This window comes from Erinaceus europaeus, chromosome 15 (assembly GCF_950295315.1).
Source record: "Erinaceus europaeus chromosome 15, mEriEur2.1, whole genome shotgun sequence".
Taxonomy (NCBI): domain Eukaryota; kingdom Metazoa; phylum Chordata; class Mammalia; order Eulipotyphla; family Erinaceidae; genus Erinaceus; species Erinaceus europaeus.
The window spans coordinates 37,924,740-37,950,226 of record NC_080176.1 but is presented as its reverse complement, the minus strand read 5'-3'; the positions used below and the strand labels follow the sequence as shown (position 1 = coordinate 37,950,226).

At 39.7% G+C, this 25,487-nt stretch overlaps 1 protein-coding gene across 2 annotated transcripts in view; it reads left to right on the top strand.

Annotated features, from left to right (window-relative positions):
* Positions 1-25,487, top strand: part of OSBPL1A (oxysterol binding protein like 1A) — a 251,514-nt gene that overhangs the window by 14,810 nt on the left and 211,217 nt on the right. For both annotated transcript variants that reach the window (XM_060173612.1, XM_060173611.1), the window contains exons 2-5: positions 15,447-15,566; positions 15,675-15,797; positions 21,420-21,505; positions 23,211-23,285. In XM_060173612.1, coding sequence (XP_060029595.1) covers positions 15,509-15,566; positions 15,675-15,797; positions 21,420-21,505; positions 23,211-23,285 — 342 coding nt within the window. In that variant the 5' untranslated portion in view covers positions 15,447-15,508. The remainder of the gene's footprint in view (positions 1-15,446; positions 15,567-15,674; positions 15,798-21,419; positions 21,506-23,210; positions 23,286-25,487) is intronic.

The following is a 25,487-nucleotide window of genomic DNA, read 5'->3' as shown; positions in this document are numbered from 1 at the left end:
GCTTCACAATGGAAGTCACAGACTGTTCATGTGACTAAGCTCACTGTGTATAGCCTGGCCATTTGGATGAGCATGAAAGGGCATCCAGAGATTCAGAAACGGTGTGAAAGGTTGCAGCTGCATCTTACAAAGAGTTTGTTCATCCTCTGGCCCTAGTGATTGTCAGGTGGCACTGAAAATGGTTATCTAGATTGAGGTGATAATTTAAAGTTGGCAGAATTGTCACTTTTGTGCAGACAGTATTGTGAAGTGGAACTGTCCGGCAGGGTGGTATTAAGTTCATTTAAAACAGGACTGCTTGAGTACTACAAATGTGCTAGGCTTTTGAGGACAGGTGGTAATATGATTAAATGAACTTTTATCACTATATGATGCGTTTTCCCTGAACACTTCAGCCTTGTGATTATGGTTGATGCATCCTGGACCCTGAGTTTCAAATATCCTAAGTGCTTTGCTCAGCATGATGAAAATACTTTATCTTGAGTGCTAACATAGATAGCATTGATAACTTCATACAGTAAAATTGTAGCATTACTTTTAACAGTAAAATTGTAGCATATCGGATAGACATTTTTAACCCCCCAGCAGAAAAATGTAAAGTAAAGGTCTCTCGTAAATGTCCACTCATCGCTTTCCCCACTTCTGAACTAAAACCAGAGAGGTAACTATCAGTAAAATTCCTTTTTTTAAAATATTAACTATCTTTTGCTTTCCTCTCTGTCAGCAACCCTCCTGTAGGATGGGCAGCTGGTATTCAGAATTTGCTAAGTGATTGCAAATTAAGTAGGTTTATCTGAAACAGCTGTTGTATCTTTATGCAGGGCCTTGCCAAGCTCAGTTTATCTATCTGGTGACACTTGCTAAATATCTTATTGTTAGTAAACTGAAATTTGTGGTGAATTCTTGTTGCTAGAGCCTGTTCCGTTTTGCAGTTTGATATTCAGGCAGCATTTAACCACCTGCTGATTCAGAGGAGCCAGATGTTACTTCTATAAAAATACAGCTTATCCACTTCTGTCCTAAAACAAAAGGAAGTGATAGTTGTTTAGAACCAACAACTAGTTCTAAGAAAGCACAGCCAGTTTCTTTTAAGTGATAAATTAGTCTAATGTCTACTCAGATTTTTTTTTTTGGGGGGGTGATCTGGTCTTCACCACTTTAGGCCACTTTTTCATTAAGATTACACAAAAAGAGAGACACTGTGCCACTGGAATTTACTGTGGTGTCATGGTGCCTCACGGGCTGAAACCTGAACTGAGCTGCATGCATAGCAAGGCACACACCCTACCTGATGAACTGTCTCAATAAATTAAATTTTTCCTTCTCATTTTGTTTTACTCAGAGATGTCTGTATATTTATTCATAATGTATAATACCGTAAAAACATTGATGTGTAACATTTTTTAAAATCTCAACTAGAAACCGAGCTTTTCTTCAATATATGCACATATAATGTATTTACTGAGAAAGGTAGTTAATAGAATATGAAGTTAGCTTAACATGAAGAAAGGAGGATAAGATAACAAGTACACATGAGAAGTGGCAAAAAAATGGTTCTATCAGTCTATTGGTAACCAGAACTTTACTAATAACTAGTAAATTCCAGTTCCTAGAAAGAGGGCAAATGTTTGCAGTGTTGACACAAGCTTGTACTGCTCATGCCAGAATTCACAAATACATGTTTCTCATATACTGTATAGTTTGTGTTAATGATTATCATGCCATATAAGTACATTCCAAAATGTCCTTGATCCCTGGAAATACAGGATTGTTCTTCATTTACCTGACCCCCCCCCAATAATAAAGTGAGCAAGTATAAGAAGTAGGGGTGTATATGTGTCCAGAGCTCTATCTAGCTCTGGCTTATGGGGTGCCAAGGGTTTGAACATGAGGCCTCCCAGTCTCAGGTATGAAGTCTGTTGCATAAACCACTGTGTAATCTCATTTTAAAAAATATTTTAATTCAGTGTTTCCATTTTATAAATAAAAACTTTAAAAAAATTATTTATTGGGAGTTGGGCAGTAGTGCAGTGGGTTAAGCTCAGGTAGCACAAAGCAAAAGGACCTGCATAATTAGCCTGGTTCCAGCCCCCGGCTCCCACCTATAGGGGAGTCGCTTCACAGGCGGTGAAGCAGGTCTGCAGGTGTCTATCTTTCTCTCCCCCTCTCAATCTTCCCCTCCTCTCTCCATTTCTCTCTGTCCTATCCAACAACGACATCAATAACAACTATAATAATAACTATAACAACAATGAAAAACAACAAGGGCAACAAAAGGGAAAGTAAAAAACTAAAAAAATATTTATTTACTATTGGATAGAGACAGAGAGAAATTGAGAGGAGAGGGAGAGATAGAGAGAGGGAAAGAAAGGAGACACCTACAGCTCTGCTTCATCACTTGTGAAGCTTTCCCCCTGCAGGTGACGACCAGGGGCTTGAACCCAGGTCCTTCTCATCACCTGGCCCCCTGCAGTCTTATCAAATCTGTTGCATAAACCACTGCAATCTCCCCAGCAGTTGATATTTCTAGAAGAGCATTTACTAGGTTTCTTACTTTGAGTTAATTTCTTGTATTCATTTGCAGGCAAGTAGGAACCTTTAATTGCACTTTTCCTACCACGTGACAATGGAAAGTTGCCACATATTTTTACTCTACTGTTTTTAAGTTTTCCTTTAAAGTGAAACTTCTGGATAAATAGGGTTAGCTGGCTAGTACACACAAGTCTGATTCTATTTGGAAGATGATTTTCAAACATGAGATAAAAATGGGAGACAGATATTTTGTTTAAAATTTAATGAATTTTACCAAAGTACCAGTCATCTTGATTGTTTGAGTATTCTTGATTACCTTAAATTGAATAAATCTCATGTATAGACTTTTTTTTTTAACCCTTATAAGGGTCCTAACAGTTTTGGTTTTTTTTTATAGTTTTTAGAGTGTTAGAAAGTTGAGGTTCAAATTGAGAGTGCCTCTAAGGGTTACTTCTTAGTTGTTAAAGCACAAATGTATAACAAACCAAGATTATTTTAAACAGTTTCATAAAGCAAGGCCTTGAAGTTGATTTAATTTTCCCCAATTTTGTTAAAATTAAGAAGTTTTCACTTACTGGTCAAATGATAAAAATCCAGCAAATTGGACTATTATCTTAATAAGTCTGTATGGCATCCAGCTCAGTGTGGACATGTGATGAACATAATATAAATGGCAGATGTAAATAATATAAAATATAAGTGAAATATAAACTTAATGATTTGATATAAATATTTTTATGGGTACTTACTGTAATAGGACACATTACAATTAAAATCAATTCTCTATAATATATATGTTGCTATATACTAGGACATAAAGTCTCTCTTTTTTTTTTTCCTTTTCCCTGCAAGAGTTTTCGCTGAGACATAGTGTCTACATGTCTCCAAAGCCATTTTTTATTTTATTTTATTTTTTTTCTGACAGAGGGTGAGAAACAGAAAGAGATGGAGACACTCCTGCAGCAGTCCTGAAGCTTCCCTCCCTGTAGGTGAGGTCCAGGGTTCACATGGTGACATGTGCCCTCTTGCGGATGCACTGCAGCCTGTCCCCAACCCCCCCCCCCCCACCCCCTGTATAAAGTCTTGTTGAAGAAGTTAGAGAAAAGGGTTTACTAAATAAAAAATTAAGTTATAGGGAGTCGGGCTGTAGCACAGCGGGTTAAGCGCAGGTGGCGCAAAGCACAAGGACCAGCATAAGGATCCCGGTTCGAACCCCGGCTCCCCACCTGCAGGGGAGTCGCTTCACAGGCAGTGAAGCAGGTCTGCAGGTGTCTATCTTTCTCTCCTCCTCTCTGTCTTCCCCTCCTCTCTCCATTTCTCTCTGTCCTATCCAAAACGACAACAACAATAATAACTACAACAATAAAACAACAAGGGCAACAAAAGGGAATAAATAAAATAAATATTAAAAAAATTAAGTTATTTTACTTTTAATCTATTTTTAAAAGAGGTGGATGCTTTATAAAGTAGACTTTATAATTGGTTCTCCTAACTTGCTTTATTTTAATATCTCTTTTCAGTTAGCAAATAGGCTTCTTAAAATGAGAGGATTACACAGTAATCCACAGGAATACTTCCTCAGTATCACACTCCTAATAGATTTTTCAGTCTTTAATGTTAGAGACTGAATTGAATTGTATGAGATTTAGCACAAATGTTGTTATAAGAAGTCCTATATTTATATTCCAGTGGTAGTTCACTCTCCTGCATGTAGCAACTTACCTTTGTGTTTTTAGCTTCTTCACCTTTAAAACTATAGTTATGAATTTGACTGCCACTGTTGAATTTTTAAAAATCTACTTTCTTTTCTGCTACCACCATTGCTACTGGGCCTCAGTGCCTGTAGGAGTCTACTGTTCCCTGTAGAGTCTACTTAGAGGATGAAGGATAGAGAAGAGAAATTTTATTCATAATGTAAAACTTAACTTTGTGACTTCTGCAGAGTGACATTAAGTATATTTACACTGTTGTGCAACCATCATGAGAACTTCTTCTTTTCAAACTGAAACTCTGTACTCATGAAATAATAAACCACTCCTCCATGTTCAGCCCTTGTAACCATCCTACTTTGTCCTCATAAGTTTGTTTACTCTAGTAACCTCATGTAGGCTGAATCGTAACATAATGTCTGATTTACTTGCATGTTGTGAACTTCTTCTTCTTCTAGCGTTTGCCCTTCTTCCGTAGCCAGTCAACAGCATCAGGTTGAGCCTGATGTAAAGTTTCGAGACCTCCTTTGAATCTGGAGAGGTGGCAGTCATTGACTATGTGGGTCATAGTCTGTCTGTAGCCGCAGGGGCAGTTCGGGTCGTTGTGAACTGATCTCAATTAGTTCCTAGCAACCAATTTAAATTAAATAATTGTTATGCTATGAATTGGGTTCATTGCTTAGACCCATAATTATCCCAAGGAAAGCAGGTAGCTAAAGACCACTATGAGGTAGCAAGCAGAAACTGAGAATTCCTAGAGTTTGAATGACTGCAGAAGTTTTCATAATCTTTAACTTAATGATTGCCAGATTCTTCCCAAAGGAACATGTCTAGATTAAGAGTTGTCTCTTAATCTTGCCCACATGGCATGTCTATTTTAGATACAAACCAACTAAGCAGCCTACCAGCCAGTAGAAAAACCAATCAAAACAACCTAACAAGACAGATTTGGAACATATGGCTTCAAAGGATCTTTCATTCAGAGGAAACACTGGTGTATCATTGTCATCAAATTTGAGAGCATTATAAAAATCGTAATAGTCTGTGGGTGGTGGTGGTTTTCCCTAAATGCTCTGGTGCTGTTTAATGATTTTATCATGAATGAAAGCATATATATGGTCCATAACATTAGTTCTCTTTTACAATCACAATGTTTTGTCTAAGTATTAGTTCTTCAGCTAAATGGATCCAAAACTCACCTCCAGATCTTGTGCCTTGGTTTCTTCTTAGCTGGTTTATCCTCTAGTAAGGATTGTAAGAACTATATTCCCTGGATTCTTCCATGCTTGTTTAACTTGTCATTGCCTTTGCATAAAACCATATAAGGGACTACATGTTAAAAAATTGTTATGCTGCACTTGTGCAAGTTCATTCGTTTTGGTCACCTCTATTTCACAGAGGTGCAAAACCATCTGGTATCTGCTCTTCATTGCCTCACTTATTTCTCTAAGCATAATCACCTCTAGTTCTATTCATACTGTTTCAAATAACACAATCCTCTGTTAAATTTTTATTGCAGAGTAGTGTTCCATTGTCTATTATGTGCCAGAATTATATATATATATATATATATATTTTAAATATTTATTTATTTATTCCCTTTTGTTGCCCTTGTTGTTTTATTGTTGTTGTTATTGATGTCGTTGTTTGATAGGACAGAGAGAAATGGAAAGAGGAGGGGAAGACAGAGAGAGGGAGAGGAAGATAAGACACCTGCAGACCTGCTTCACTGCTTGTGAAGCGACTCCCCTGCGGGTGGGGAGCCTGGGGCTCGAACCAGGATCCTTACACCAGTCCTTGTGCTTTGTGCCATGTGTGCTTAACCCGCTGTGCTACCGCCTGACTCCCTCAGAATTATATTTGTATTTTTAAATTTTTTTTAAATACTTATTTTCCCTTTTTGTTGCTTTTGTTTTTATTGCTGTTGTAGTTCTTATTGATATCATTGTTAGATAGGACAGAGAGAGAAATTGAGAGAGGAGGGAAAGACAGAGAGGGAGAGAAAGACATCTGCAGACCTGCTTCACCACTTGTGAAGTGACTCCCCTACAGGTAGGGAGCCAGGAGCTTGAACTGGGATTCTTATACCAGTCCTTGCGCTTCGTGCCACGTGCACTTGACCCGCTGTGCTACCACCTGACTCCCCAGAATCATATTTTTAAACAGGTTTTATTGCCTTACTCCTGGTTACAATACTGTAACAATTTTGGGAGTGTAATGTACATACCTTTCTATACCCACTACCAAAGTTCTAGTGATATCAAAATTGGTTGAGTTTATTGTTCTTGTCATTATTGTAATCTTCCCAAGAGGGTTATTTTGAATACGTTCTCTGACAGTTCATAGGACTCTATTTCATTAGGGTTAGTTACTGCAGCTTTAGAGTTTCCTTTGAAGATAGCATTTTTTATCTAATTCCTCATGATCCATGGTTCCTTACATTTGTATCTGCACATTTGAGTAGTGACACTCCTCTTTTAGACTTTATAGATTGGTTCTGACAGAGACAGGTCTTCACCACTCAAGCTGCAGATCAGGATTCAGGAGCTGTGTTGCTGCCTAAGAATAGTTAGATAGAACTGGATTAGTTCTCTGTCCAAATGAAACTACAGGATGGACTTGTTGATTGCCTTGAATTTCTGGTCGAGCTTAGGAGAGGGTTGTGACTTGAAACTACTATGTTCAGTAGTAGATGAAGCTACGAAATAACTTGCCTGTGCTGGCAGTGCAGCAGGCCAGGACCCAGAGCCTTTATAATTCATTGTTTGTGGATCCACATCAGACCTGATTATGCATTCAATTCTGTAGTCATGTAAAACCACTGACTTGGCTTTGCAGAGAGGGGAAGTTAAAGGCTGTGTTCTCTGTTTATAGGGCTGTTGTGCAGCATATGTAACTTAACATGCTTTGCTTAAGTTCTCTGACTAGATATGTTGAGGACTATATTCAGTAATTATGCCATACATTTGATTCATTGTCTGGATGCAGTAAGAAAAGCAGCTCTGGGGAGTCCATGGTAGTGCAGGGGGTTAAGGGCATGTGATGCAAAGCAGGATCCTGGTTCCAGCCTGGGGCTCCCCACCTGCTGGGGAGTCACTTCACAAGCAGTGAAGTAGGTTTGCAGATGTCTATCTTTCTCTCCCCCTCTCTGTCTTCCCCTTCTCTCTCCCATTTCTTTCTGCCCTATCCAACAACAATGACATCAATAACAACAACAAGAAAAACTACAATAAAACAAGGGCAACAAGAGGGAATAAATAAATAAATAAATAAATATTTTTAAAAAGAAAAGAAAAGCAGCTCTGACACGTAGAGGTTTTGTCTCGTAGCTCTGACACAATCCCTTGAATTTTCAGTTCAAAGAGGGCTTCTAGCATTACTAACTTCAGACTCTGCCTGCCCTTCTCTTGACTGGAGCGTTGCTGGGCTGGACCACTCCTTGGTCCAGCCTTAGTCATTAGCCGTTATGACTCCTTAGTCATTAGCCGTTCTAGTCTGAAGGGGCTGTAAGGTGCTATCCAGACAGGGCAGGTGAGGCTGTGACTCAGCACCTCCTGATCAGAGAGGCAGACTAGACTAGGGCAGATGAAACTTGTTTTAGGATCTGAATCAGAGGTGCTCTGGCAGACAGTCTGAAAATAAGTCTCTGAGATTACTGCTGGGACACTGCAGGTGGAACCTCATTCTGCCAAGATTCAATGTGTTGGCTGTTGGGTAAGCCTCTTCCTACTTATCAGTTTCCTGGTCCCCAGTGTTGAGTCTTACAGGTTCCTCCAGTAATCCCCGCAGTGTGTGAGATCAGTGTATGGGGCTCCCATAGAGCATCCCACAACAATTGGAAAGGGTTCTGTTCCCACCTCAGTTCCTTTGCTACCAGAGTGACTAGACTCCCAGGAGAAATTTCACCATGTGCTAATGTGCTACGTATGAGAGGTAGTGCATTCAATGAAGATATACTCTCTTACCCTTCAAATCATCTATTCTTATCTTGTGAGCTTCAAGGAGGTGTTTCAGTCCCACTCTTGTGCTTTAGGACTTCTTGAATGATACCTTGTTCTTAAATAGTTGTTATTGAAGAGGAGCAAAGTCAGAAGGACCTATGTCACTATTTTGATGATATAACTCCTTCCAAGAATTTTCTAAAAACAGACACCTGTTTAAAGACTAATCACAGTGGATGAGATAATGCTACAGCTCACCTATATAGGTTGCGGTTTTGTTATGGTTTTAATATTTTATTTAATGGATAGAGAGAAACTGGGATGGAAGAGGGAAAGAGAGAGAGGTGTCTGCAGCATTGCTTCACTGCTCACAAAAGCTCCTCCCAAAGGTGAGGATGGGGTCATGAACCCAAGTCCTTGCACACTGTAACACGTACACTTACCAGGTGTTCCCAGCCTGGCAACAAGGCCATGGTTTTGATCTCTGACATACCCCAAACAAAAGAGGAGCAGGGAAATAGCTTATCTGGTAAAAATCTCACCAGGTGGGAACACTTGGTTTGAGTTGTGGCAAGACAGTGGGCACCAAATACTGGAAGCACCGTGGATGGTGCAGTAGTGCTGGTTTTTTTCTCATTTCTCTGTCTCATTTCCTCTCTTTAAAAATAATGAATGGCTCAGGGGTTAAGCACAGATGGCGCGAAGTGCAAGGACCCATGTAAGGATCGCGGTTTAAGCCCCAGGCTCCCCACCTACAGTGGGAATTGCTTTACAGGCGGTGAAGCAGGTATGCAGGTGTCTTTCTCTCCCCCTCTGTCTTCCCCTCGTCTCTCCATTTCTTTCTGTCCTATCCAACAGTAAAGACAGCAATGGCAACAATAGCAATGGTAAGAATAGCAACAACAAGGGCAACAAAATGGGGGAAAAATGGCCTCTAGGAGTAGTGGATTCATAGTGCAGGCACTGAGCCCCAGCATAAGCCTGGAGGCAAAAATAAATAATAATAATAATGGCCCATCAGAATGTTCAGAGGTGGCATCATGCATGTGTAAGATCTTGAGTCCAGGGAGTCGGCGGTAGCGCAATGGGTTACGCGCAGGTGGCACAAAGCGCAAGGACCAGCGTAAGGATCCTGGTTCGAGCCCTGGCTCCCCACCTGCAGGGGAGTTGCTTCATAAGCTGTGAAGCAGGTCTGCAGGTGTCTATCTTTTTCTTCCCCTCTCTGTCTTCCCCTCCTCTCTCCATTTCTCTCTGTCCTATCCAACAACAACATCAATAACAACAACAACAACAATAAAACAAGGGCAACAAAAGGGAATAAATAAGTAAATATTAAAAAAGATCTTGAGTTCATTCATCATTACTGCAGATTAAAAAATAACATTTTATACCTGTAGAAATTAGGCATAGGGCAACACTTCTTTTTTTTTTCTTTTCTTTTTTCCGTATGGGTGAACTTTACCTTGTTTCCTTCATTGCTTGTTTTACTTGCTTATTTTTGGAATGTTTAGGCTTCATACCTGCACAGTTCCTTGAGTTCAGATGGGTCATTACAGGGAAAGAAAGTTACCATGGCTCATGGTGATGGGGTACTGGAAACTCAAACCCAGGTTCTTGCATATCAAGTATATGCTCTACTGGCTGAGTGATCACTTCTTAATTGTATTAATTATTTTAACCAGAGAACTGCTTAACTGTGGCTTATGGTGGTGCCGTGGACTGAACCTAAGACCTCAGAGGATCAGGTAGAAAAAACTTGTGTATAACCATTATGTTGTCTCCTGGACCACTTCTTAATGTTAAAATAAATTTTTACTTACCTGTTACTTTTTTTTTTTTTCCACTTCCTTAAATCTGGCCAACCTTTCTCCTGCTAAAGTGTTAATTTTTTTCTTACTCAGAAAATTGGCATTTATCAAAGATAAACTCTTTTCCCCGCTCCCCAGTTCTCCCCATCGACCTCTTTGCCACCATTTTTCCTGCCCCCTGGCCTTTGTGTGGTTCTTCAACCTTATAATCGCCAGGGCTCCAGGCTTACACTATGAATCCACTGCTCCTGGCGGCCATCCTTTTCCCCACATTGTTGTTGGATAGGACAGAGAGAAATTCGAGAGAGGAAGGGAAAAGGGGGGGGGGGGAGAAACACCTGCAGACCTGCTTCACTTGTGAAGTGAAGTGATCCCCCTGCAGGTGGGGAGCCGGGGCCTTGAACCTGTATCCTTGTGTGGGTTCTTGTGGTTCGCACTATGTGCACTACTGCCGAGCCCCTTTCACTTGACTTTTTATTTACCTACTTAAGTCTCCTGTAGGACCCTGTGCAGTTTCTCATCCTTCCTCCAATATTTCAAAGTACTTTTCTTTCCTGGATTTTGTCCCATACCTTAGAAACATTTCCAAGTATCTTATATTTGTAATCGAAGCTATCATAGTTTCAGAATGAAGTTGCTTTAAAGAAATATTACAGTATGCATACGTAATATGCCCCATTCATTCCCCAACTTATAAAACTTTGGTTTTTTACTTCTATCTTTTCCACTGAAAGTATTTGGTTCATTAATACCCTTTTATTTGTGAAACCAAACAACACTTGCAGGTTTTGTCTTTGTCCTTCCTTTAGTATTTCTGTCTTACTGACTGACACCCCCCGTCCATATACAGACACACCAAAATATTTTCTTAGTTCCACTGGTACAACTGTTTTCTGCTCCCTCTTATTACTCTTCATTATGTTTGTCATATCATAGTCACTTGATCAAAAGTCACTCCTCCTTCAGTGTTGGTCTGCTCCCAGAGCAAGATCTTAAATATTCTTCTGCCTTTAACAGCTGCTGTACTGATAATGCCTACCTACTATTTAGTTCTATCCTAGAACTACTTTTTTGTGCCAAAGTTGGTGTTCGTTCATTGCTAAATGGACAGCTACCTTTCCATTTCCCTAGGGAATTTCAACTTACTATGACTGAAATCAAATCAAATCTTTAGGATTGTTTCTTTCCTAACAGCTGTCTATGTTAGAAATGTTCATGGGGTTGGGTGGTAGCACAGCAGGTTAAACGCACATGGTGTGAAACTCGAGGACTGGCATAAGGATCCTGGTTTGAGCCCCCGGCTCCCCATCTGCAGGGGAGTCGCTTCACAGGCGGTGAAGCAGGTCTGCAGGTGTCAGTCTTTCTTTCCGTTTCTCTCTGTCCTATCTGGAAACAGTGACATCAATAACAAAAGTAATAACCACAACAATAATAAAAACAAGGGCAACACAAAGGAAAAAAAATATATATAAAGAAGTGTTGTTCACATTATTCTCCCTGGTAGTCTTGATGACCTTCTCTTTAAAAATTATTTATTAATAAAAGTAAGAGAGTGAGAGGACCAGAGCATGACTCTGGTACATCTGATGCTGGAACTGATACTAGCTTAGATTTTACTTTTCTTTCAATTTCTTCTGTAACTGATACAAGTGAAGAGCTAACCATTCAGATTCTCCTCTGTCTAATCACTGTCTCATGAGTATCAAGTTGCTTGACACATGTTTATCCTGGTTTTTTGGGGGTAGGAGAGGGAACAGAACTCTATTCTCTATCATTGTACCTCCAAAGCTATAGTAGTCCCTTTCTTTGGTAGTTAATAAATATTAATTGAATACATTTTTAATATGTTTCAGTCCCATCACTTATGAGCAGCTGTTGTAGTTAATATGATGCCCCAGTGGACTGCTTAAGTAGATGATATATATTTTAGAAAATTGAAGAACTTACTTTGTTCTGTAAATCCAGTATGGTTAGAAACGGATAGCGAGTTGGGTGGTAGCGCAGCGGGTTAGGTGCACGTGGTGCCAAGCACAAGGACCGGTGTAAGGATCCCAGTTCGAACCCCCAGCTCCCCACCTTCAGGGGAGTCGTTTCACAAGCAGTGAAGCAGGTCTGCAGGTGTCTCTCTTTCTCTCCCCCTCTCTCTGTCTTCCCCTCCTCTCTCCATTTCTCTCTGTCCTATCTAACAATGATGACCTCAATGACAACAGCAATAAGATCTACAACAACAATAAAAAACAAGGGCAACAAAAGGGAATAAATAAATATTTTAAAAAATAGCTTAAAAAAAAGAAAAGAAACCAAGGATAATCTTATAGAAATTTTAGTGTATTCTGAAGGTATTTTGCATATGTCTTTGATTAATCTTTAAAAAGAATGAGAATATTATTGAGTGAAATCTATTTCTGTATGCTAACAAATGTAGACTGTCAGTATCTTGTTTAATTTATATACATAGCTGAAAACCTGGACAGCAGTGAGATTAGTATATAGTCCATAAAAACCGAGTATAATATCTGGGCCAGAGTCACAGTTAAATTTGGGGTATTACTTCATTTTGTGTTTGCCCTTTTCTGGTTTCTTATCTCATACCTTCTTGTGTTGAATTTTGAGAGATCCTTTTTTTTTCTCCTTTCCACCACAGATAGAGAGGGTGAAAGATAGAGAGAGCAAGGCAATAAGGAGAGACATTATACCACTCCCCCACTGCTTATGAAGCTTCTCTTTTTGCATGATGCTCCTATTTCTGTGCCAGAGTCTTGAACCCAGGTTCTGGTACAGTGTGCTCTGTCCTGATTGAGCTATCTTCCAGTCTCCCCAGTTTCATTCTCTTCTTTTATTTACCAGCAGTATTATCTCTGAGCCTCCATGCCTGCACCATGTCTCATCCAACCCTGGTAGCCATTTGCTCCTGGAGGCCATTTTTTCCCCATTTTGTTGGATAGGACAAAAAGAAATTGAGATATGAGGGGAAGACAGAGGAAGAGAGACAGACACCTGCAGACCTGCCTCACCACTTTGAAGCAACCCTCCCGGCAGGTTGGGACCTGGGGGCCTGAACCGGGATCCTTGTGCTTCATACTATGTATGTGTTTAACCTAGTGCACTATTTCCCAGCCCCCCACAATAGGTTCCTGTATTTTAAAAAAAGGGGCTTGAGGTTCTAGTAGTAATTCCACTGAAAATGCAGATTCTGTGGGATAATATTTATTCATTTTAGTAGGTTTTTTAAGTCCATAAACATGGATTATGTTTTTACTTGTTTTCTTTAATTGTTTTCAGCAACATTTAACAATTCTTATTGTATAGGTTTTTCTTTATCTCCCTGGTTAATTCCCAAATATTATTCCTTTTGCTGCCAGTATTGTTTCATTATATTAAACATTAGGTAACATAAGTTGGGAAATCTGAGTAACCAAACTGATTTTGAGATACTCAAAATGATTTTGCTGCATTTAATATAATTAAGTTAGTAGGTAAGGGCACAAGGCAACAGTTAATAGAAAATAATCACATCAACTGAGCTAAAAGTCAAATGCAAGTAGCTATTAGTACAGTCTCCACAATCTGTCCTTTTAAGTGGCATTAACCATTTATTCAAAATCATGCAAGAATTTGAAGGATTAAAGTGTTCTGTGACTCAAAACCGTGTTGAATAGTTTCATATCTCAGCTGAGCAGGAGGAAAGGGTGAGTGAATAAATGAGTAGACCCTGCTTGTGTAGGAAGATGTTGAAATTGTGCATCATTTGTATTTATTTGATTTAATTTTTTAATTTTTTTTTTTTTTTACAAATTGCTCATAATATTTGATGTAAAGTTTCCCCTGTAGTCCTATATTTTGTGTGGGAGATTGGTAAAAGAAAAAAAAAAAGAGAGACCCCTACATCTATGGACATCTAATCTTTGACAAAGGTGCCACGACTATTAAATGGGAAAACAGAGTCTCTTCAACAAATGATGTTGGAAAAAATGGGTTGAAACATGTAGAAGAATGAAACTGAACCACTATATTTCACTAAATACAAAAGTAAATTCCATGTGGATCAAGGACTTGGATGATAGACCAGAAACTATCAGATACTTAGAGGAAAATATTGGCAGAACTCGTTTCCGCATAAATTTTAAAGACATCGTCAATGAAACGAATCCAATTAGAAAGAAGACGGAGGCAAGCATAAACCTATAGGACTACATCAAATTAAAAAGCTTCTGCACAGTTAAAAAAAACTACTACCCAAACCAAGAGACCCCTCACAGAATGGGAGAAGATCTTTATATGCCATACATCAGACAAGAGGCTAATAACCAGAATATATAAAGAATTTGCAAATCTCAACAAGAAAACAAATAACCCCACCCAAAAATGGGGGGAGGACATGGACAGAATATTCACCACAGAAAAGATCCAAAAGGCCGAGAAACACATGAAAAAAAGCTGCAAGTCTCTGATTGTCAGAGAAATGCAAATAAAGACAATAATGAGATACCACCTCACTCCTGTGAGAATGTCATACATCAGAAAAGGTAACAGCAGCAAATGCTGTAGAGGTTGTGGGGTCAAAGGAACCCTCCTGCACTGCTGGTGGGAATGTCAATTGGTCCAACCTCTGTGGAGAACATTCTGGAGAACTCTCAGAAGGCTAGAAATGGACCTACCCTATGACCCTGCAATTCCTCTCCTGGGGATATATCCTAAGGAACCCAACACACCCATCCAAAAAGATCTGTTTACACATATGTTCTTAGCAGCACAATTTGCCAAAATCTGGAAGCAACCCAGGTGTCCAAAAACAGATGAGTGGCTGAGCATATTGTGGTATATATATATATATATATATATATATATAGGAATACTACTCAGCTATAAGAAATGGTGACTTCACCATTTTCAGCGGTCTTGGATGGACCTTGAAAAATTCATGTTAAGTGAAATAAATCAGAAACAGAAGGATGAATATGGGATGATCTCACTCTCGGCAGAAGTTGAAAAACAAGATCAGAAAAGAAAACAGGAGAACCTGAACTGGAATTGATGTATTGCACCAAAGTAAAAGACTCTGAGGTGGGTGGGTGGGGATAATACAGATCCAAGAAGGATGACAGAGGAACTAGTGGGGGTTGTATTGTTAGATAGAAAACTGGGAAATGTTATGCATGTACAAACTACTGTATTTACTAGCTTCTTCTTCTTCTAGCGTTTGCCATTTACTAGCTAATGTAACACATTAATTCCCCAATAAAGAAATTTTAAAAAAGGGAGAGAGAGAACACTGTAATAGTCACTACAAGGTCCTTAGTAAGGTTTTTTATGCAGGTTTTAAATGTGTAAATTTACATTCATTTTAATTTTGTCTAGCTTTTAATGCTATAGTAACTGCCTACAAAATGCTTTGTATTTGTTTGGATGCTCTCATAGGCAATCTTAAAACTCTTGACATTGCTTATGTTTTGCAGATGAGGAATCTGAAGCTTTGAGAGATAAATAAGCTTGTTCAGTTGTCTAATGTTCTTCCTTGATGATAATACCAAGGGCAAAGAATTTGTCAAGTTCTGAAATTGCAATTGATCCACTTAGTAAGTTCTTGTTCCTAAGAACAAAATGATCCCCTCTTTTGTATTGACAGGCATTATCTAAAGGGTACTTATGTTTTTAGATAATAGCAACATTGTTTTTCAATCTAGAAATGAATACAGAAGCAGAACAGCTCCTCCTCCATCATGCCAGAAATGGCAACTCTGAAGAAGTTAGACAACTTCTAGAAACCATTGAGAAGAATGAAATCACGGCTGATATTAACTGCAAAGGTAAGCTCTGGATGGCATTTTTGGCTTTCTCTGAGGAATCTGCATTATTTGTATCATTCATTTAGTCTTTGACTTTCTGATGTCGCATGCAATAGCTGTCTGTCTCATATCCAAGGAAAAACTCTACCAAGAATAAGTGAAATGTCTTTTCTAGCCTCCTGTTCAGATGCATCTTTAGGATTGTCATGGTCCTTAAACTTTCTAAGCTTGGAGGTTGAACCTGATCCCATAAGGTGCATGCTATGTAAGATTTTTCTTCTCAAGAATGTTATAGTTGATCGAATGTTTATTGTATGCTCAGAGTCATGCGAGGTGCCTTAGAAATAGTGTATGCAGGTGGAGTCTCTCCATTTCTCTCTGTCATATCTGACAACAATAATAACTACAGCAATAAAAAACAACAAAGGCAACAAAAGGGAATAAATAAATAAATACATATATAAAAATAGTGTGGGGGGGTTGTGAGGGTAGTGGTTGTGGTTGTGGGGGGCAGGTGATAGTGCAGTGGATTAAGTGCACATAGTACAAAACTCAAGGACCGGCTCAAGGATCCTGGTTTGAACCCCCAGCACCCCACCTGCAGGGGAGTCACTTCGCAAGCAGTGAAGCAGGTCTGCAGGTGTCTGTCTTTCTCTCCCACTCTGTCTTTCCCTCCTCTCTCAGTTTCTCTCTGTCCTATCCAACAACAGCAACAGCAACGTCAACAATGGAAAAGATGACCAGGAGCAGTGGATTTGTGGTGTAGGCACTGAGTTCCAGCAATAACCCTGGAGGCAAAAAAAAAAAAAAGAAAGCATTGGTGTTGAAAAGTCAAGTGGGAATCCCGCCTTCACAGAGACTAGTCTAGTAAAGTATTAGGTCAGACTAGTTTGCGTTCTGCACGATGTACAAGGACATGGAAGTCTAGGCTGCTATGGGACTCATAAACAAGATATGTGCTAGAATTGAAGGCTTAGCTTCTCAGAGGAAATTGTTCTAAGGTGATGTATGAAGAGCGTGGAGGAGCTGATCTGTGAAGATAGAGAAAACCGGGGCTGGGGAGTCGGGCTGTAGCGCAGCGGGTTAAGCGCAGGTGGCGCTAAGCTCAAGGACCGGAGTCAGGATCCCGGTTCCAGCCCCCGGCTCCCCACCTGCAGGCAGGTCCCTTCACAGGCGGTGAAGCAGGTCTGCAGGTGTCTATCTTTCTCTCCCCCTCTCTGTCTTCCCCTCCTCTCTCCATTTCTCTCTGTCCTATCCAACAATGACGACAACAACAATAATAACTACAACAATAAAACAACAAGGGCAACAAAAGGGAATAAATAAATGTAAATAAAATAAAATAAAATAAAAAAGAAAACCGGGGCTCAAGGCAGAAGTAAGGGCAGGTGTCGAGACCCTGAGTTGAAAGGCAGCAGATGTCAAGGATCTGAAAGATGGAGGAGGGAGAAGCCAGGCGAGGTGAGTGAGCAACAGTCAGGTCATACTGTGCCATTCATTTCTGAACTCTTACACTGAGGTGTGTGGAGAATTAAAATTTTTCTAAAATGGTTCTAAGACTATTACAAGCATCTCTTGTGTGGGAGTACGGAAGTGTGAAGAATAAATGTTATTTTTGGATACCTTAACCACAGTATCTTTCTTATAAATATTTGGTTTTCCATACCCTCTCACCTCTCTCCTTCACCTTAAGGTGATAATTAGTAATCATCCTCATCCTTCAAGAAAGGTCTTATCTTTTTCTTCATCTATTTTATTACTTATGTTTTATATAAATATTCACCTTACTTATATTTTTAAATAAGAATTTTAAAGCTTTGCGTATTTACAAGATAGAGAGAAAGAGAGAGAAACCACACTTCACCCTGGCACATTCAGTCATGGGGTCTGAATTTAGGACTTCATGCCAGAGTCTAGTGCTTTATCTAAAGTGCCACTTCCCAGGCTATTATTTATTTAAGAAAAGTTTGTCACCAGTATTTTCACTAGAGCTTCTTTATAACTGCATACTTTCCACCATAGACAGACTTTTTCTTTCCCCTTTTCTCCACTCCTCTCCTCTTCTTTTTTTCATTCTTCCTTATCGTTTGTTTTCTTTTCAATAGAGGGTGATAAAGAGAGAAAGAACAGAGCACTACTCTCACCTGTGAAGTTAGCCTTGTAGGCGCTTCTGTGTGGTGACTGGGGTACAAACCTAGGTCCTCTTGCATGGCCAGGTGTGTCCTTTAGTAGGTGTACTCTCTCCCAGCTCCCTTTAAGATGACACTTAACTGTAAATGCAAGCCTTTTACAGCAGACACAAATTCATAAGGTAGCGTTTGGCTCCACTATGAGTTTTCCCCCAAAGTTCCCTAAGCATTCCCTTAGCATAACTGAAATCAGACTCAGAGTCAAGCTCTTGTCTGTCTCCCTGCTGTGCTCCTTTCTCATTCTGAACACAGATTTGCCTTCAGGGGAGCAGTGTTGTCTTTGCACTATGGAAGCAACTATGGTGTGTGTTGTACAGAAGCTCTAGGATACAATGATAAATGAACAGGATTTTAGAAACTATCCTCACCCTTCAAGAAAGACCTTGCCTTTCATCTTCACCTCTGAATTATCTTTTTTTTTAAAATAATATTTATTCACTTGATTGGACAGAGAATTGAAGAGAAATGGGGAGTTGGGGGAGAGAGGGAGAGACAGAGGGAGAGAGAGACTATAGCACTGCTTTACCACTGTGAAACTACCCCCCCTACTTCCTGCAGGTAGGAACTGGGGTGCTTGAACCCAGATCCTTGTGCATGATAATGTGTTCAACTTGGCATATGACCACCCAACCCAACCTTAGTGAAATGCCAAAACAAGTCTTGATTTGACTAACCTACCCATGGTTGCCTCAAACTAATGAATAGAAAGTCACTTTCTGTTAGTTCTTTTTAAAAAATTTACCCTCATTGAATCGTTCAGACTTGTCTTAAGGGAAGTTTGAAGGGTGAGTGGGGAGGAGTCTTAAGGGAAGTTTGAAGGGTGAGTGGGGAGGAGTCCTATATTAGATGTTGGGCAATTCATTTGATAGCAGTAAATGCTTGTAACTGTTGTCATGTTCTGAGTGGGCCCTGTTTGTTGCTGTTAGCAAGTCGTTCTTGTAAATAAAATATTGTATTTATGTGGATAGTATACTTTATATAAATTTTAAGTGGTGGTCTAAGAAATGCTGTCTTTTGAAAGCAAAAATATAGCTATGGTTTAGAGGCAGAAGTCTCAGAGAGGTTGTAACATGAGTCAAGTCATTGACTGGGGCAGAACTGATTTTGAGGGGGAGGCCTGCATGGCTTCTATTCTGTGAGGAACAGTGAATGTAGAGGAATGGGGTGGCCTGAAGGGCTCCTCCTGGATAAAGGAAAACCACTGCCACCAGGTAGAGATAAGTTTCAGTAAGGACAAAGGGAAAGGAATATTCCACAAACAAACTGAGGCTCCAGGATTTGGATGAGGGATTCCAGAAGGTACACATTAGAGAGGAAATAAGCAGGTCTGCAGGTGTCTGTCCTTTTTTCTCAAGATAGATCTTGCCCTCTCCTCTCAATTTCTCTTTGTCCTATCCAAAATAAAGTAAAATAAATGGCCACAGGAACAGTGGATTCATAGTGTAGGCACTGAGCCCCAGTGATAACCCTGGAAACAAAGTAAATAAATAAATAATAGAAAATTCATGATGCATTTTGCACAGAAAAATACAACATGCCTTTTTCAGCAACCTAATAGTTTGAATGTAAATCCCATGTTTCCTTCGTGCTTTTTAGGACAGGAGACACTGAGTTGGGAAAGTGACATAGGAATCTTTCCTATTCCTGAGTTCCACTCCATTTGTTATACGTCCTTTTTTTCTTTTGATTGCTTGTTTCTTTTTTTTTTTTTTTTTGCCTCCAGGGTTATTGCTGGGGCTCACCTCAGTGCCTACACCATGAATACACATTCCTGGAGGCTTTATTTATTTATTTATAAAAAGGAAACACTGACAAGACCATAGGATAAGAGGGTTACAACTTCATATACAATTCCCACCACCAGAAGTCCATATCCCATCCCCTCTCTTGATAGCTTTTCTACTCTTTAACCCTCTGGGAGTATGGACCCAAGGTCATTGTGGGATGCAGAAGGTGGAAGGTCTGGTTTCTGTAATTGCTTTCCCACTGAACATGGGTGTTGACAGGTCGATCCATACTCCCTCTCTCTTTCCCTAGTGGGGCGGGGTTCTGGGGAATCAGAGCTCCAGGACACATTGGTGGGGTCATCTGTCCAGGAGAGTCTGGTTGGCATCATGCTAGCATCTGGAATCTGGTGGCTGAAAAGAGAGTTAACATATAAAGCCAAACAAGTTGACTAATCATGAACCTAAAGGCTGTAGTAGTGCAGATGAAGAGTGGGGTGGGGGGGTGGGGGGGTGTGTCTCCATTCTGTAGATAGCTAGTAGGTGTTGTAATTTAACTTAAAAAGGGGTTGGAGGCTGCTGCGCATAAAAGGATTCACAGTGGGGAGCTGGGAACTGGTTTAAACAATACAAGGTTTATTAGGGTGAAACAGGTAAAAGGCAAAATAAGCACTTACTATCAAGGGTTAAGAGTACTCTAGGTCCATAAAGTCTGAGTATAGTTTAGTCCCATAAGATAAACAATTATCAGCTCTGGTAAAGGTTGCTCATGGCTGTAGAGGGGTCTAAAAGTTTACCATCTAGCAGAGTCACACGTGTTCAGTTCCCAGGAGAAGTAGTCATGGCGGATACCTGGCGCATCTCCATCGAGATGCTTCTGACCAGGAGAAGAAGCAGCAGCCAAAGAGCCTGAGCTGCTCCAGTATGTGCTTTTATACATTCCCTTAACTGTGTGCCTGCCTCAGGATGATGTCATTCGTATGCTAATAGTCCCCAACTCCTGTTGGGGTCACAACAAGTAGGCATATTTTAGTTATATTCCAAAGGGTCTTTGGCTTTACTAGTTTTTTTTTCCATCCTGAGCCTGAAATCTGATATGCAGGTGGGTTCTAGTTATTGTCTGGGGAGACTGATTATATACTGGCTGGAGGAAGGTCCAGAAAGCTGAATCTGGGAAGAGAGTAGCTCCCAAATATGCGAAAGGTGTATAAATATTGTTGACTGTAAACCCCATTGATTTGATTTGATCTGGGCCCCATACTCAGCTTAGGAGCCTATGTGACCTCTGTATCCCTGTAGATCCGGCCCTGGAAGCTATTTTTTTCCCCTTTTGTTGCCCTTGTTTTTTTGTTTTGGTTATTATTATTGTTGTTATTGATGTCGTTGTTGTTGGGTAAGACAGAGAGAAATGGAGAGAGGAGGGGAAGACAGAGAGGAGGAGAGAAAGACAGACACCCACAGACCTGCTTCACTGCTTGTGAAGCGACTCCCCTCCAGGTGGGGAGCCAGGGGCTCGAACCAGTATCTTTACTCTAATCCTTGAGCCTTGCACCATGTGCTCTTAATCCGCGGTGCTACTGCTGACCCCCCCACTTGTTATACTTCTTACTGTCATTTATTTTGCATCATCAATATACTATTAAAGCAAACTGTCTGAGGTATTTAGAGAGTAATTGATTTTATTGGAAAATTTCTACATTGCCACAAAACCTGATGTTTTTCATTGTTAGGAAGAAGTAAATCTAATTTGGGCTGGACACCTCTTCATCTGGCTTGCTATTTTGGACACAGACAAGTGGTCCAGGATCTGTTAAAGGTATAATTATGGTTTTGATTTTGAAATGAACATAATATTGCTTTAGTGGAGATTACAAAACTCTTAGAGAAGCCAACAGAAGCCATAATGACTTATTCAAAACAATAGCTCACCACTAAAGACATTTATTTGTTCTTTACTATAGACATGAATTAGGCTAGCCCAATGAAAACTAAATCATTCAGACTCAGTCATTTGAAATTATGTGACCAACTTCTTTATATTGAGAGAGTATTTTCATTTTGAGTGTAATAGTTAAAAAAAAAAGTTTCTAAAGCGCATCCTAAATAGTTGAAAATTGAGATTGTCTTAATGAAGACCAAATTATTTAAGATCTCATGTTTCCTTCTTTTCTTTCTCGTATTTTAGTGTTTATTTTTAATACCTAACTTTTAATTAGTAAAATAAAAAAATCTTAAAACATAACATCAAATAACCAGGAAGGAATGTCCACATGCCCTTACCCTCTCCTTCCTTCAGAGTGGAGAGTTTGATAAAGTTTCTTGAATACAACTTGCCTTCCAGGCAAGCAGTCCTGCCTTTTAAGAAGTCCTGCTTCAGTCCTGAGGCAAAGCTCAGGCTCAAGGATAGCCTCTATCACTGCTAGCAGCCACAGGATGAGGAGAGCATAACTTTTCCCTTCAATGTATTCCTCATTTTTCAACCAAAGTTTGTTTACTTCAGGAACTTTAATCGCAAGGGACTCTGGGAGTAGTAGGTACTAGGACAGAGCAGAGGCAGAAGTACATCTCTCCTTTTCAATCCATCTGATTTGTACTGAAGATCTTTCTCTTTTTTATTGTTTCTGGGGCTTCACTGCACCAAACTCACTTTTTTTCCAGATAGACAGAGACAGACAGAAAACAGATGGGGGAAGATATTGTATTGGGGCAGGCTTCACACCTGGGTTGCTAAGCTCACACCTGGGATGTGTGCATTCAAAGCAAGTGCATTATTCAGGTGTGCATGTCAGACTCTGGCCACAAACCTTGTATTTTTAAAATTCAGTGAATATATATATATATATATATATATATATATATATATATATATATATATATCCATATCCAGAGCACTTCTTAGCTCTGGCTTATAGTGGTGGTGCTGGGGCTTATACCTGGGACTTTGGAGCTTCCAGAATGAAAAAGTCTTTTTTTTTTTTTTGTAATCATGATGATGTCTCTCCCTGTCCTATATATTTATATTTCTGAAATGTGATTGTATAGTAAAATTGATCTGTATATTTGAGTAATGGTATTTTTTAAGTATATTTTTCAAATAGAGTTAAGGTGCATAAACTTTTAAAGAAAAGTGTACCCTTTTGTTTTTTTATCTAATAGGTAGATTTTTTTTTTTTTTTACCTTTCAGAAAGGTAAAAATTTACTCAGAAGTGACAACTAATCAATAGTAAGAATTTTAATTTTTGAAATATATGTACTTATATATAATTATTTATCTTATAGAGACAACAAATAAGGAGGGGAAGGATAAGAAAGAGACCCCCAACAGCATTGCTTCACTGCTCATAAAACTTGACCGCAGGAGGTGAAGACCAGAGCTTGAACCCGGGTCCTTGAACATGATAACATGTGCATTGTACCTGGTGTACCTCCTCCTTGCCCCTTGAAATATAAATCTTAAGGAATTTACAGTTCTGTGTCTTTCTTGATATGCAGAAGACATTTTGTTTTTCATATTTGCTAGGCTGGTGCTGAAGTAAATGTGTTAAATGACATGGGAGACACACCACTTCATCGAGCTGCCTTTACTGGAAGAAAGGTAAAGAAATGTTCTGTGTTGGGAGTTGGGCGGTAGCTTAGCGGGTTAAGTGCACATGACGGTGGAAAGCACAAGGACCAGCTTAAGGATCCTGGTTCAAGCCCCTGGGTCCCCACCTGCAGGGGAGTCGCTTCACAAGCGGTGAAGTGGTGTCTATCTTTCTCTCCCTCTCTCTGTCTTCCCCTCCTCTCTCCATTTCTCTCTGTCCTATCCAACAACGATGACATCAATAACTACAACAATAAAACAACAAGGGCAACAAAAGGGAATAAATATTAGAAAAAAGAAATGTTCTGTAAGTGCTTGCAATTCACAATGAAATGTTCTGAGAACGTTCACAAGCATTTTCTCTTTTGTGGCCATTTGAATAACAATGAGAAAAGTCCCTCAATTTCTTTTGTATTTCCTTTTTTATTTGAGAGGACAGAGAGAAATTGAGAGGGAAGGAAGGGGGAGATAAACAGGGAGAGAGAAAGATAGACATTTGCAAAACTGCTTCCCTGTCTGTGAAACTTCCCCACTGCAGATGGAGACCAGGTGCTTGAACCTAGGTCTTTGTGCACGGTACAAGTATGCTCTACTGGGCAGACCTTCACCGGAAACCAAGACTTTAACATCTTAGAGCTGGGTAGCAACATCAAATAGGAGGCCATGCGGACTTCCACTCTGACAGCTCTGATACAAGCTCCTCTGTCTCCGCTTGTGCACGCCAGGGCCAGGGAGCTTCTGATTGCTCTTTCTGTTTCATTTGATTGACTGATGGTACTGGGCCAAGCTCGGATCCTCAGACAGGTGAGACATGGACTCTGCCATGAGCGACAGCCCTGGGTCCTAACTGTTCCTTTTCACATACTCCATCAAGATACAGCTTTCATGCCATGAAGTTTACCTTCTTGTAAGTGGACGTATATTTCAGTGATTTTTTTTTTTTTTAGTACACTATACAGTTAGTTGTACACCGATCATCACAATTTGACCTTAGAACATTTCCTTCTTCCAGAGTTGTTGCTTTTGGCTGTTTGCATCCATTCCTTACTCTTAACCCAAATTAGTTTACTATTTCCTCTATCTCTAGTTGTTGGCTTTTTCAAGGTGTTTTTTTTATTTGCCTTCATTTTATTGTATTGACATTTTGTTAGTGATTTAACAGTGTTTTGCAATCCACATCATACCCACCACCAAAGTTCTGTGCCCCCCGCCCCCCAACCCACTGATAACTACCATAGTTTTCATAAGGTAGAGACAGTATTTAGCCTTTGTTTTATTTTTCAGGAGTAGTCTACCTTTTTTTTTTTTTTCAAACTTTATTGAGAGAATTAATGGTTTACAATGAATTCACCATTTTTAAAGCTGAGTAGTATTCCATTGTGTATATAGACCACAACTTTCTCAGCTACTCATCTGTTGTTGGGCACCTGGGTTGCTTCCAGGTTTTGGCTATTACAAATTGTGCTGCTATGAACATAGGTATACACAAATCTTTTTAGATAGGTGTGCTAGGTTCCTTAGGATATATCCCCAGGAGAGGAATTGCAGGATCATAGGGTAGGTCCACTTCTAGCCTTCTGAGAGTCCTCCAGACTGCCCTCCCTGGTCACAAGACACTTTTTTAAATAAATAGAATCATAGGAACTTTTGTGTCTTGCTTCTTTGACATAACGTTGTTGAAGCTCACCAATGCTATAGTATCTACCATAGCCTGTTCCACTTTATGAATGCACACTTACCCCTCTGCTTACATATATACCACCGTTCAGATTCTTTTCCAAGACATTTTCTTGACATTTCAATTGAAATTGAGATTGTCTGTGAATGTGAGCATCTATTTCTGGACTTTATGTTCTTTTTCTGTGACTCGTATACCTATCCTTATACCAATACCACAGTAACCTTATTATAGTAGCTGCATTTAGTTTACATGATTGTTTGCCCCAGGCTGACTTTTTCATTCTGTTTATTTCAGGGAGAGGGAGAAAAGGGGTAGAGGGAAGATAGCACAAACTGCTCTCATCCATGGAGTCTCCCTTGGTGCTGTGGCACTCCCATGTGGTGTCAGCTTTGCACATGGTAAGGCTTATTCCTTGCCATGTGAAAGCAGTCTCCTGATTCCTATTATAGTAGTTGAATAATTAAGCTTTGATATAAGGAAGTATAATACTTAAAATTTTTTTTTTGGCTATTCTTACCAGAAATTTTAATTTC